This window comes from Sorex araneus, chromosome 2 (genome assembly GCF_027595985.1).
Source record: "Sorex araneus isolate mSorAra2 chromosome 2, mSorAra2.pri, whole genome shotgun sequence".
In the NCBI taxonomy this organism is placed as follows: Eukaryota; Metazoa; Chordata; class Mammalia; order Eulipotyphla; family Soricidae; genus Sorex; species Sorex araneus.
In genome coordinates, this window is record NC_073303.1 from 63,692,364 (window position 1) to 63,707,229 (window position 14,866).

Sequence of the window (14,866 nt, forward strand, 5' to 3'; positions counted from 1 at the left end):
AATACTTATCAAGAAAATGAAGGTTTGACTGAGAATGCAAGACAAACTTGTACATACGTATTTATAACAACTGTATAGAATATAAAAAACTAAAATCAACCCAAATGTATAAAGACATATAAGATATGACTGTGATTTATTACAGAAAAAAGGAATTAACTATTAAGTTTGTGATACATTAGGCAAAATAGATGGCTCTCCAAACAGTTATTCTCAGTGAAGTAAGCAGACTAAAAGTAGTACACGCTGTAAAATTTCATTTATGTTAAACTGTAAAAAGTAAATTAATATATTTGTGACAAAATATGACAAATAAATGGTAGTTTGCAGACAGTTGAAATATACAAGCTGGGATAAGAAAAATGAATTACAAAGATTCACAAGAAAGCTCAAGAATAATGTTATATATATTTCTTGGTTGTGTTTATAACTACACAAATATAATTTATCACCATTTATCAACTTATAAATTTAAAATAGCTACTTGTTTGTAAATCATATCTTATTATCATGTAGGTATTTGCTAAATTAAGGTATGTCAATAAGGTATGCTATGCATCATGATAAACATACATATATTTTCATTTGATGACTGTGAATTCTAGCAGTACCTACAAGATTTACCAGAATTTTATAAAACATATAAACCAAACATATGAGTTGAAAAGATGCATGGGCAAAATATACACTGCACTAGAGAAATAGCTCAACATCTGAGTGCATTCTTCGCACGCAGAAAGCCAGACTCTATCCCTGGTACCATGTGTTCTCCAAGCACCACTATGAAGGGCCTGTGAATAATGAATGAGTCAGAAGTAGGCCCTGAGCACCTTTAGATGTAGCCCCCCAAAAAAAACAAAAAGTATACTCTGCCCATATAAGTAATATGTCTACAATATGTTATGTTCAGTGAAATAAGCAGACTAAATTTAGTACACACTAGGAAATTTCATTTGTGTTAAACTGTAAAAAATAAATTAATATATTTGTGACAAAATATGAATAAATGGTAGTTTTCAGACAGTTGGAAAATACAAGCATATAAGATATAAAAAATCTGCATAATATCAGTGTACAATTAAAACAGGAAAGATGGATGAAAGTTGTAACAAATTATTTTCAGCAAAAACAGATTCAAAGGACCAATAAATGCACAAGGAAAAGTTTGCTTTAAGAAGAAAGCAAAGAAATGAGATTTAAAATGACTATGTACTTTGCTGATAGACTATAAAATTTAAAAAAAAAAGATGTTATAGTTCACTGCTAGAGACAATGCCAATTGGCTTACTCTTTTCAAGAGTAAATATGGCTAAATATATCAAGTACACTGATTATCTTTACTTACTATTATTTCCATTTTAATTACATCATCACAAATAGCCATATATTAAGTTATTTCTCTTACCAAGAGCCAGTTTCTGTGGCTTTCAGATAAAGAACCTAAATGCTAAATATGAAAATTAACTATAAAGTTATTTAATTTAACATAAAATAACAAACATCATGGAAGCTTGAAAAACATTTAGCTGTAACATGGCAATAATTACCAATTAACCAAGGTATAGTGAATACTTAAAATTTTGCCCATAATTTTTTTAATGACAGTAGTTGACAAGAATGAAAAAATGCTGTAGAAGAACAGTGCAGAGGAGAAAACACTGGTCCATAAGATGGATGGAATAACTTGGTGTATGGCAAGTAGCAGAGTATCACATTTTGAAACTAAATTTCATACAGACTCTGAGAGAAGAGGTACAGGCACAAACCAACGAGGATCACAGACATATGTTAAAAAACACGTAACAGAGTACTAATAATATTCTCTTTTTTTTTAGTCAAACTACGACTGATTGATGTTTATATTAAAGAGTAAGAAGAACTAATCCATTGTTTTGCAAGAACAATGCAATGAATATCAGCACAGAGGTAGAGCGTTGCCTTTCACGCAGCCGACCTGTGTTCGATTCTTCCGCCCCTCTCTGAGAGCCTGGCAAACTACCGAGAGTATCGAGCCCACACAGCAGAGCCTGGCAAGCTACCCGCGGCGTATTGGATATGCCAAAAACAGTAACAATAAGTCTCTCAATGAGAGACATTACTGGTGCCCGCTCGAACAAATCAATGAGCAACGGGATGACAGTGACAGTGATCATGTTAAAGATAAAATAAAACAGACAAAAACAAAAAAAAGAATTATGTCTTGGTATTTTAAACTTTACCCCACTCTGCATTTTGACCAGGGTATATCAATTATACTGTGACCATGTGAATTCATATCCTAATAGAACATCCATATCCCTGCAATATTTTCTATTCATGGTATGATTTGGATCTGAACTTAATTTTAATTGTCTACGTCTATCCAAAATGATTCTTTTTACCTAGAGATATGACTTTCTAAAGTACAAAAGTACGCTGCTATATATAATTTATAACTTAATACATTGAAACTAAGAATTTAGCCTGATAAGTTAGAACTAGCTTTCAAGATGACTTTAATAGTTTGTAAAAATAAATAACACTCAGAGAGCAAGTAATAATCTTTGCAAGGTGGGTATTAAGTTTGCTAATAAAAATTTGCATTTTTTGATAATTTCAGCAATTGCTTCAAGAAATATGTTTCAAAGATGGATTAGTCAGCTTCGTCATTAGATCAGCAATACACCATATGAAGAAGGGTATTAGAGTTATTCCATTCTTATCTCAGACCATGATGTGTGGTTTCTATTACACTAATAAATCAAATGCAGTGAAAACAAAATTTATACCAAAGCCTTAGTAAAATAATGAGAAAAGGAAAATATTAACTTTGTGTGGAAGTTTGGTTTAAATAAGACCTCCCCAAAGGCCCTAGAATACTATTTCTTCCTTCCACCATGTAAGAACACTGTAGGAATATCAATATCTATAAATTAAAAATTGGGCCTTCATAGACACCAAAACTCCCTGTACCTCACAGTGGACTTCTCAGTCCACAAAACTGTGGAAAACAAATGGTTATTGTAGATACACTACCCAGTTTGTGATATTTTGTTGTCAACAGCCTGAGTTGTCTAAGATTCTGTTTCTTCCCCAAATCATGCTCTCTGACAGATTATTTTACTGATAACTATATTAACTCAGTTTTGTATGCATCATTATACTGAGGCTAACAGATGAAAAATAAATGAATGTTATTAATGGAAGTTTCACAGTGAACACTTTAGGAACCCCTAAAGGCCAAGTGTGGTATTTTGTTACAGAAATACAAATGGACTAAAACATAACTGAAAAGTTTTAAGAAATATGATAATAAAATTTATTTGTTTACTTCAAAGTAATACTACATATGTAAAGGCATAATTTTCTGGAGTCGGAGATAGGGTACAGCATACAGGGCACTTGCCTTACACATGATCCATCTGGGTTTGATCCCCAATACCACATATGGTCCCATGAGCACTGCCTGGAGTGCCCCCTGAGCACAGATACAGGGGTAATTCCCGAATATCACTGAGTGTGGCGTATAAACCAAAACATAAAGATAAAAATAATTTTAATAATAGTATAGTTTTATAAATAATAACTAATTTGTGGCCACATAATTGTTAAACTACAGTATAAAACTTAAGTAATGTAAGTAATGATAAATAGTTAATAGATATTTTTTATTACTATACCATAAGAGAATTTCCCATATTTTCCTAGAGGAATACAATACACATGTTGACATTCTAAGACACAAACAAAAACATTTTAACTATAGTGAAAATACAGTTCTTTTCATTAATAACATTCTATCTTGATGTATGCTATCTTTTGGAAAAAGGAAGACTGGTGAATGTGAAAGACCTTTGTGAGCCAAGTAATATGCCTGGAGAATATTTCATTTCTAACTTCATTGAACTTTACAACATCAATAATCCCAGGAAATGAGTAATAATGCCCATTTTATAGGTAACCAAAATAACAAAGAGAGAAGTTTGTTCAAGTTTATCCTAAACCTAACTTAGATTTTTATTCACATAGGTAGACACAGATTCAGTCCCTTTCTTCCTGTATGTGTGTGTGTGCGTGTGTGTGAGTGCACGCACACATATATGCCAGAATTTTAATTCAGGTCTTCATACTTTAAATGTATGAGTCAACTTTTCTGTAATGTCCACCCTTCTATCAATGTCTGTTCCTTACGTTAAATGTGCACTTCTTTAAAATAACTTTAGTTCCCATTCTTTATTTTAAAATTTTCCCCCATTTTTCTTATTTGTTGTTGTTGCCATTGTTTCAGTGGCTGGGGGTTGCACAATTTGTGGTGTTTACACACATTTGACCACCATGAACCAAAGATCAAATACTTTAGTTGTTGCCTGGACACCACACAAACGTCATGCTCCTGACAGTGCATTAAGCCACGGGGCAGTGACAGAACTCAAACTTAGGGCCTCTCCCCTGCAGGAGAAACACACTCCCTCTTAGCTCTTTCCCTGCAGCCTGGTTCCCACTCTTAGAGCGTCAGTAATCACTGTTTCTATTTTAGAAATCTAAATTATTTCCCTTATTCACAACATTTCTTATTAACCTGTCTTTTAGCTTCGATTGATTTCCTTTTCTCAGGGAGAGAGGAATTCCCCCGACCTCGAATTTATCTGTTTTTATCAAAACTATTTGTAAGAGAATTTCTAACCTCACAAACTGTTTCCCCCTCATCAGCATATGGATGTTAAAAATTGATTGAGACTACAACTCTTCATGGCATTGTTCCAGAACAAAAGAGGATAAAGTTCATATCGGCTTTGGAGTTTAAACAGTCCCAATCTCAAAAGCCAAAATCCTGAGCAGTCTTTCTGAAGAGCAATCCCTTTGCGTCATTCCCGGGAAGTTACTCTGCATCACTGCTCCACTGAAACAGAAGGATTTTCATATGCCTCATTCCCTCAAAGGAAACATCTTTAATTGGGGAAAGTGGAAGGAAAAAAATAAAAACAATTGGGCCAAGTTTTTTCAAAGGATCTTAAACTGCTTTTCACAGCTCATTTGTAAAATTGTCTCTATTCCTACCCTTTCCAAAATTCCTACAAATATACATGCACCCTTTTTGGTTTGTTTTTAAATATTAGTCATTTATAGAGAAAACCTACTTTTACCCATGCAATTCTGGTGGCATAATAAGAAATGTAACCAAATACAGAAAATATGAGTATTAGATGGTTTGTCATCATTGTCCTTGTCAATGGTAAATGAACAAAGAATCTGTCCCATGTGGACAGGAAACTCTCAGAAGCTTGCCAGTTTCTCCCAGAGGGAGAAATAGGCTTCAAGATATCTGGGAGCTTCTGGGAACTTGCTTTTAAGTCTCTGGATGTTGGCCATTGATGGAATTATACACACCTGGGTTCCTCTGCCGGTACCTTCATGCGTGAGACCCGTCCAAATGTGTGGAGAGGGGCCTCGAGCATGGCTGTAGCTAGGTTCCAGTGGTCTTCGGCTGCCAGGAGCTCTGCTCAAGGTGGGGAGGGAATCTGGAGCCCATCCCCTCCAAGGGCCCCGGGGAAAACAGCCAGGCGTGCGGGCAAGAGACTCCCTGATAGACATATGTTCCACTAATGAGTCACATTCCTGGTTTCATAGATTTTAATATTTTTCATAATCTATGTCCCTCCCCATCTTCTGAAATGTTTTTTCTTTGAACTTCTATCACTTTAACCATTGCTTGCAAGAACAATAAAACTGGCAACCCAACAGCACTACCTTCTCAAGTCCAAACACTTAGTGCAGGTCTAGGTTCAGAACTATAATATTCTAACTCCCTATTCCTAAATTTTAAGTGTGAGCCTAATAAGCCCAAATCAGATAGTTTCAGCGGGTTTAAATCATCACTATACCTTAAAGAGACTTTTTGCACTCTTATAGTTCACATCACTCCAGCATCTAGTAACCACTCTCATTTGGGCAGTTCTACAACAGTCTTCCAGAAGTTTACTTTCTCTCTTTTGTTTGTTTTATTTAATCAGAGTCCATTTTGTTTTCACTTCCAGTTACAAATCCTAATATACATTATAACCTTTATCCAATTCAATATTACTTAAAGAATTTGACAGGGAGTCTCTCAGCTCTTTTGTGTTCTCCAGTTCTAGTATTTCCCTTCCATTGTACACTAAATTATAGAGTATTCACCAATAATTCAGTAAAACTGCTCTCATGGATCTCCTAGATGTATGCTTTGCAGTAATTTTAATTTAAAAATGAAGCAAACATTATTATGTCAACTCAAAAATCCACTGATAGCAAATGAACTACCATTAAAACAAAAGATTTAAAGTTGATTGGGAAAATATTTTTGTCCACATACATCTTTTTGATGAGCTGAAAACTCAGTAGTAATTCCAGAGATGGACGATGTGGATATTTTAAAAATAAGACTCTATAGCACAGCAGGTAGGGTGTTTGCCTTGCACTCGGCCAACCCGAGTTTGATTCCTCTGTCCTTCTTGGAGAGCCCGGCAAGCTACCGAGAGTATATTGCTCATACAGCAGAGCCTGGCAAGCTACCCGTGGCATAGTCGATATGCCAAAAACAGTAACAACAAGTCTCACAATGGAGACGTTACTGTTGCCCGCTGGAGCAAATAGATGAGCAATGGGATGACAGTGATACATCTAACAAAAGGCTAATATCCAATATATACACAGAAGTCAACAACTCAGCAAAAGAAAATCCCATCGAAAAACTAGGGAAGAAGCACCAAACAGTAACTTCACTAAAGAAGACATATGTTGACTAGCGGCTGAGGGCTAGTACAGCGGTAGGGTCTTTGCCTTGCACAAGGCTGACCCGGGTTCGTCCCCCTGGCATCCCATCTGGTTCTCTAAACCCTCCAGAAATGCTCCCTGAGTGCAGAGCCAGGAGTAAGCTCTGAGCACTGCTGGGTGTGCCCCCAAAACAAACCCCCAAAATTGACTAAAATAATTAGGACATACACTGACCAATGTGCATTAAAAAACAAAAAATGCAGCAGTGGTGTGGGAGAGTTCATAGAGGGTTTAAGATACTTTCTTTGCATATAGCCAGCTCTGTTCATTCCATGGCGTGATGTTTGGTCCTCAAGCCCACCAGTGACCCTGAGCACTGAGTCAGGAATAGCTGATGAGCCCTGCCACGTAAGGTCCCAAACCCAAATAAATAAAAAACTATCATTGTATTATCAAGAAATAAAAATTAAGACAATGAGCTATTGACTCACACCACTAAGAATTGCCTACTGGATAAATTTCATAAGAGCATGTGTCAAAATATAAGGATATAAATTGATCTAGCTCTTGAAGGAAAACAGTACAGCAATTTCTCTAAAGATTAAAAATTAAGCTACATTGTGGTCCAGCAATCCCGTTCCCAGACTCAAAGAACAGGCATACATTCAGTCAAAAATATATCTGCATTCCGATGTTCATGAAGCACAGTTTGTAATAGCTAAGATCTAGAAGCAACCTTCAGAGATGACCTAAAGGACTTGGAAATGTGATTAAAAAGGCAAACAGCTCCCTATAAGAAACAATGATGCCGGTTTAGTCCTAGACACTATTTCAAATGCAGACTGAGATCCTCATAGCACAAAAGCTGTATAATCTACAGGTAACAGGAAGTATACAGTATGTAGCACACCATAACCAAGTAGTTGTAAGCACTGAAACTCAAGTATATAGCCTCTTGGAAGCATCACAAGTGTGTAAGCACACTGCAACCACATAATGCTGTTTGCTTTATTTTTTACTAAAATTACTGCAGAGGGTTAATCTAGGAGATATCAAGTGAGTAGTTACTGTTACTCGTGGACGTTGTATACTTGAGCTCCATAACGAAATGCATGCAACCCTGATCACTGCAGTAACATTATCAGCAAAACAAAAAAGGAAAGGAAGGTTGATCTATTATCCATCCTTCAGCTCTTCCAAAACAACAGAAGAGAAGGAAATTCTTCAAAACACATTTCTATCAGATTAATTTTGCCCTGATAGCGAAAGAAGCCAGAGACAATACAACAAAAAAAATCATAACTCAAATACCCCCACAAAAAAAAGATGAATGGATTATGATTTAGAATATATCCAACAATAAAATAGTAGCCATTAGGAAAAAATATAATCTTGCCTTTGGGGACAACATTTCATTTATAGACTTTTGTGGAGGGTATATTTATTTCATGGTTCTGTGATGAGGAAGACAGTTTAAGTTGTGATGAACTGACAATAAAATCTTATACATAATTTCAATTGAACACAATTAGTAAATAACACTTTCCTTGCAACTTAAAATTAAATTGATATGCCACAATTAGGCGGATTGTCAATATATTCATGATGTGCCACAAGGTTAAATGGGTGACTATATACATCTAGGAAAAAAGTCTCCAGTTTTTTCTGCTCAGAAATAAACCACTGGTGCTAAATTATAACTAAGTTAAAATCACCAGTAAACAATATGTTAAAAAGGTGTTTAAGAGATTGTTTTTAAGGGGTGGCAGATACGTGAATATGTGGTAAAGTACATTCCTTTGTATATATGAGGCCTAATATTTGCATCCTGGACTTTTGTCTCTTCCCACCCCAACATCAATGATTGTTGCATTCTACAAACTGAAAAATAAAAAATAAAAAGAGTAAGGCTGTTTCGATTACATAATATACTACATTTTAAAATACTCACGATTTCTTTAAGATTGTCAGTAGTTGTCTGATCTTTTCTTCAAAAGCCTCTGGTCTGTATAAGTTATGATCTCCATGCACCTTTTTAATATAGACTGCTATATTGTGGGTTTCTTCAGATTCCGGGGGCTGAGTTTTTCTTTCTTTAGGTTTACTGAACAAAGAAACAGATAGTTTATTCTATAGCATATTATATGAAAATTGTTTTCATGAACCTAGTTATCAAAAGTAGAAATATAGTAAGATAATCTGACATTTTAATGATATAGTTACCTTTTAGATGGTGTGGATTTTAATTTTTAATCAATTAATTAATTTTAATTAATTAATTTTTAATTAATTTATTGGTTTGGGGGTTATATTCAATCAACCCTACCCCTGCTTATTCCTTTATTAGTACAGTTAAACTCAGGGATGAGAATTCACTTATAACGTAATTAGCTGCCTTCCTTTTTTCTTGAATCTCAAATGCAAATAGAACAAATATTTGGAAGGCCAGAGATACAGTCTAACGGGCTCAGTGCATGTTTTGCATTCAGGGGGTCAAAGGTTGATCCTTGGCACTATGTGGTTCCCCAGAATTGCTGGGGGCACCCATTAGCACTGAGCTGTGAATAGCCCTTATACTCTGGTGTGTCCCCAAGACAGATCCCTCAAAAGCTAGGAACTGGAGATAAGGCTAGACCTGGACTAGAGGTGATTAGTTGATTGATAAAGTTATATATTATGGTCCCCAGGAAATGGTATAAAATAACTCTCAGCATTATATATAAATAACAAGACTCTAATAATGCACTCTAAATATATTATTATTATCTAACCATTTCAGCTATCAAAATCAAAAATCATGTTTTAAGATGTCAAGGATTTGTGCAAGCAAACAAGGCAGGCGGGTCCCATTCAGAAACCATAAACAAGCTTTGTATCTTTTCTAGGAGCTTTGTTTGCATCTCTGACTACTTCACGTTTCTATTTTCCTCAATTGCGTTTTTAGTAAAGATACCAGATGACATTTTTAGTTATTGTGAGTCAAATCACTGAAGCCTTTGATACTCTCAAATCTCTGAAGACTGTTGTTCAAGCCCTTCATTTCCCTGATAAGACTGTTCTAAGAGGCATTACATTTGTAATACTGTGCTCTCTATACGTACACAATAATACATCTCTATGTAATGTGCTTACTTCTTTTTACTCTCATTTTTTTTACCTGACCAGAAGGTCATTGTGACTGAGCAGCAACATTGTGCTGAACAGCGACAGGGGAACAGGAAGGCCCTGGCCACTGGTGCACAAATGATCGCCTAGGCAAGAGTGGACATCTGCATTTTTCAGTAGTGCACCAGAAGTGGGACTTGAACTGTAACCCAGGATCTGTGCCAACATGTGGCCCCTCCCCCCCAGGTACATGGGTAGTGGCAGGAGTCATGGCCTTTGGGACAGCAACCACTCACGTGGTCACCAGTTAACTTCCCCTTTCATAGTGCATTGGACCCATAATGCAGCCTCCTATACCAAACTCTTATAAAGGCTGCGTGGCTACCCGAACCATATTAGGCCAAGAGCCCACTAACCTACTCCAATAAAAATAACCTAAGCCCCAACGTCACCAAAATAATGGTGAACACACAAACCTGTACAAACCTAATCTAGTAGAACACATCCCTAAAAGCACACAGCCTGAATCAGCTCTAGAGGCCCCACGCAAGTCACACAGGCACACCAAGGAGGGAAAGTGATATCCTTGAAGAGAAAAGAGGAGACCAGCATCTGCCAAGCTCACCCCCTCTAGCAGGAAGAGGGTGACACTGGTATGAACTGGAAGGATCCACCCGCAGACTCCCACAGCTTTATGGGGAAACAGCACAGATCCCCACCACGAGGAGTGGATGAAGAAAAAAGTCCTGAAGCCCCAACCACGAATACCTACATACATAATCTCTCTGATAAAGAATTCAGGGATGAAATGGCACGGATGTTTAATGACCCCAGAGAAACAGTGGTATTGACATCTAGTAAAATACAGGAGGAAATGGGAGTAGAAATAAGAAAACTACAAACAGTGTCAGTAATAAAAAAATCAATAGATGCAATAAAACTCAGCGGGTGCCCTCAACAGTAGAATGACAACAGCTGAAGACAGAATCAGTTCTTTTGAAGATGTGCTGCAGAAAGCGTAGAGGCAACAACAGAAGGCAGAAAAAAACCTTGCCCTTCAGCTATTTTGAGATGAATCCAAGAGGGACAATATCAGAATCATGGGAGTCCCAGAGGAATAGGGAGGAAAGCCATTAAGTAGGAACAGTTCAAGATATCATTGCTGGAAATTTCCCAGAGCTGGAGAATGTAGGCATCAAGCTCCAAGAAGCCTACAGGATACCAGCTAAAAGAGACCCTAGTAAAAAGACTCCAGGACATAGAGTAATCAGAAAGATGAATACTAAAGATGGAGACACAACTGCAAGCAGCAATATCAAAGAAGGAAATCACATACAAAGGAGCAGCCCTTAGATTTACAGCAGACTTATCAGATGAAACCATTCTGGCCCGCATAAAGTGGTGGAATACAGTGAAAAAACTCAATGAATCAAACACCTCACTAAGAATACTTTATCCAGCTAGACTCTCATTAAGATCTGAAGGAACGATATACTACTTCATGGATAAACAAAAGCTCAGGAACTTCATAGATTCAAAACCAACCTTAAAAGAACTAAAGGGGCTGCTGTAAGACAAGACACACCCCACAAACAACATCTTTCTACAGAAAGATGGCACAAAACCCCATGACAATAATCTCTCAGTGGCAAGGGTCTAAATGCTCCAATTAAGAGAGACTGAGTGGCAAAATGGATTTTTAAAGACTAAATCCAGCATTCTGCTTCCTAAAAGAAACAGATTTGAACAGTCAGAGCAAATACAGACTCAAAGACAAAGGATGGAAGATATAATCCTTCAAACAAACAACTCCCTCAGAAAAGCCTGGATGTCCTTACTAATATCTGACAACATAGATTTCAGGCTGAAAAAGACTAGAAGGGACCATGAAGGCCATTTTTTAATAATCAAGAGGTATGCACATTAGAAGAAATTATACTCCTAAACATATATGTGCTCAGTGAGGGGCCAGCAAAATACCTAACACAACTGCTAATAGAGTTGGAATAAGGTTGAATATTCAGACACACACTTCAAGTGAATGATCATTTAATCTTTGATAAGGGAGCAAGAAATATGAAATGGCACAAGGAAAGCAACTGGATTTGATCTCTGGCACTGCCTATGGTCCCCCAAGCCCACTCAGGAGAGATCCCTGAGTATAGAACCAAGAGTAAGCTCTGAGCACTGGAGGTTGGGGTCCCCAAATAAAACAAACAAAAATAAGTAATCCTTTAAATAAGTATATTAAACTGAATCATTATATCTGGTGCTCCTTATCAAGAACAAACAGAAAATTATATAATAAGTAGACAAAAATTATGTATTTAAGGGGAAGTACTTTTTAAATATAGTACAAATAAAATTTAAATGTAGCTACTTACACAGTCTAATATATTTGGTCAAATTATATCTGATGAACATGGGGAAAATGGTCAGAACAAAAAAAAGGTAAAAATAATGTCAGGAATAATAAAGGAGACTATCACTATAAATATCATGGCTATAAAATTTAAGTATATTATGAGTAACAAATGCCAATATGTTTGAAAATAGATGAAACAGCTAACTACTATGTGTGAATCTTGCCACAAAGCTACTCCTGACCAAAATTGCCCAAAATTTCATGATGAATTCTAACAAACTCAATAATTAAACCCAATCACTTTCAGAATATATATTTCACATGCATCTACCTGCTAGTTTTATGAGACTAATTTAGCATTATATCAACATGTCAACACCTGGTAAAGGCATTACAAGATGGAAAATTACAAGCCAGTATCACTGAATGTAAGTGCAAAAATTTTGACGTAAAAAAAAAACATTAACCAAATCCACCTACTGATACTTTAAAAGGAAGAAAATAAAACATAGGCTAGCTGAGGTTATATTATGAACATATTAAAAACATTTCAGGAATGTTTTTAAATATGCTAACAGAACACCAGGGGCAAATTTTGAATATTTAAATCACATTTAATATAATATTCACTTACAATTCAAATGAAAGCTAAAAGGAGCCATGAAATTTCTTTTTTGTTGTGTCTTGTTTTGTGGTCATAGCCAGTTGTGCTTGGTCTACTCCTGGCTCAGTGCTCGGGAATTACTCTTGACAGTACTGAGTGGATTACTGGGTACATGGGATTAAACCTGGAGCTCCAGAACAGAAAACATGTGCTCCAACCCTCTCAGATATCTTAATACCTTAAACAGGTGAACTCACTTATATGGCAAAAGTATTTCCAAAATATTCAGTAAATATTACTAGAATAAACTATCTTTGTCCTCGCCTCTGGAATCAGAAACAAAGCATCGATGTAGCGATCTCTATATAGCACTGTAGTAAAAGTCATGTATATTAAAATAAAAATAACTTAACGACTATAAAAATTGGGAAGTACAAGTAAAGTATTTTGCAGATGTCCTGATTATTATGCACGTGTCTTCACCACTGTGCTATCTTTCTGACACCTATGTTCTTATAGTCTTAAAAATCTCTTCTAACAGTCCCCAAAAAATCTTACATTGACTTACTTTATTGATAAATTCATCTAAATATTGTTAGTTACTAAGAACAACCAGAGTACTATATTAACTCTAAACATTTGCAAAAGGGTTCTTCAATACTTTTTTGTGCGTGTGTGTTTGTTTGGAGGCCATACCTAGTGACACTCAGGACTTACTCCTGGCTCTGTGCTCAGGGAACTCCCCTCATGGCTGTCTGGGAACCAAATGCAACAGCAGGTGTCAAACCAGGGATAGCTACATGCAAGGGAAGCACCTTAACTCCTATTCTACATCTCTGGCCCTAGATTTTTTTTAAGAAACTAAAGACACAGCTTTACACATAAAATAATAAAAAAATAAAAATTAATTAATTTTCTTGACTAAGAGTACACTAAGTTAACCCCATATATCTAGCTCCAAATATGACTGGCACCAAATATGAAAAATCCTATGGTACACACACAGTTTTGTTTTATGCTGAGCAAGAGCGCTGACTTTGTTCCACAGATTGCCAACATATCCACAGTTAAAATTGAGGAACTGAAAGCAACTTCCATTATAAAATGTTGACGATAAGTATTGGAATCCTGTCATCTTTTATATGAAAGAATATTTTAAGGTTAGACAGAGGTAAGTGATATTTCCTTGGTTTCTACTAAACACACACCCTTGCCAAATTCAAAGTTTCTCTTCTCATTTCCAAAAGCAATAGAAAACTCCAGCTAAAAATGAATAGCTGAACTTACACACATTATATAGAATCAAAGGATTTTCCAAAATATATGACAAGCTATGCAAATATGCAAAAAAAGTAGTTTAGAGAAGATTATTAATTGCTTCTCAGCCTTTTGGCTAAGATCAAGTGAGAAGATTATTAATGATTTACCTCCAGGGTTGATTAAAATTAAAGTTCTAGTTTCAATAAAAGTCAGGTTATCAGGAGAAATTCTCTAAATATGTTCACATTTTTATTAAATAATAAGAAAACTTGAAATCCAATAATTAAAGTAATATCTTTCTCTATCCACAGTTCAGTTCAAAAACATTTATAAATTCCTAACTCAGACATTGAAGTCTTTATTGTGTTCATTATCTCAGCTCAGAAACTTGAATCATTTCCATTTTCCACTTTAATCACCTACGTTTTCTACTTATAATATTGCTGAATTGGTCACACACCTGGATGATTACAAATCTACATTATCTAATTTTAACTGATCGCTGATTATGCTTAGCATTTTAAAATTAGATATTTCTTGAGTTTTTACATACTAACTTCAACGGCTTCCATCTGTTTCTTTTTCCATCTCCATTTCCATCTTCTATAAACAGTTTTGCTTTGGTACTAATGCCCTCTGTATAACCTCTAATAGGAATTAAGAATTATTGCTTTTTTTTGAGAAAAAATAATAAAATAGCTTTCACAGGTACTGTAAATTCTGTTAAACAAATTTTAACTTATTGAGGAGAAGAACTAAATTCAGAGAAAACATAACTATAAATTTTCAAAATTTCCTTTCTA

General features: G+C 35.6%; 1 protein-coding gene across 1 annotated transcript in view; it reads right to left on the bottom strand.

The window, feature by feature from the left end:
* Nucleotides 1-14,866, bottom strand: part of CNBD1 (cyclic nucleotide binding domain containing 1) — a 364,454-nt gene that overhangs the window by 313,761 nt on the left and 35,827 nt on the right. The window contains exon 4 of the mRNA XM_055124427.1: nucleotides 8,681-8,833. Coding sequence (XP_054980402.1) covers nucleotides 8,681-8,833 — 153 coding nt within the window. The remainder of the gene's footprint in view (nucleotides 1-8,680; nucleotides 8,834-14,866) is intronic.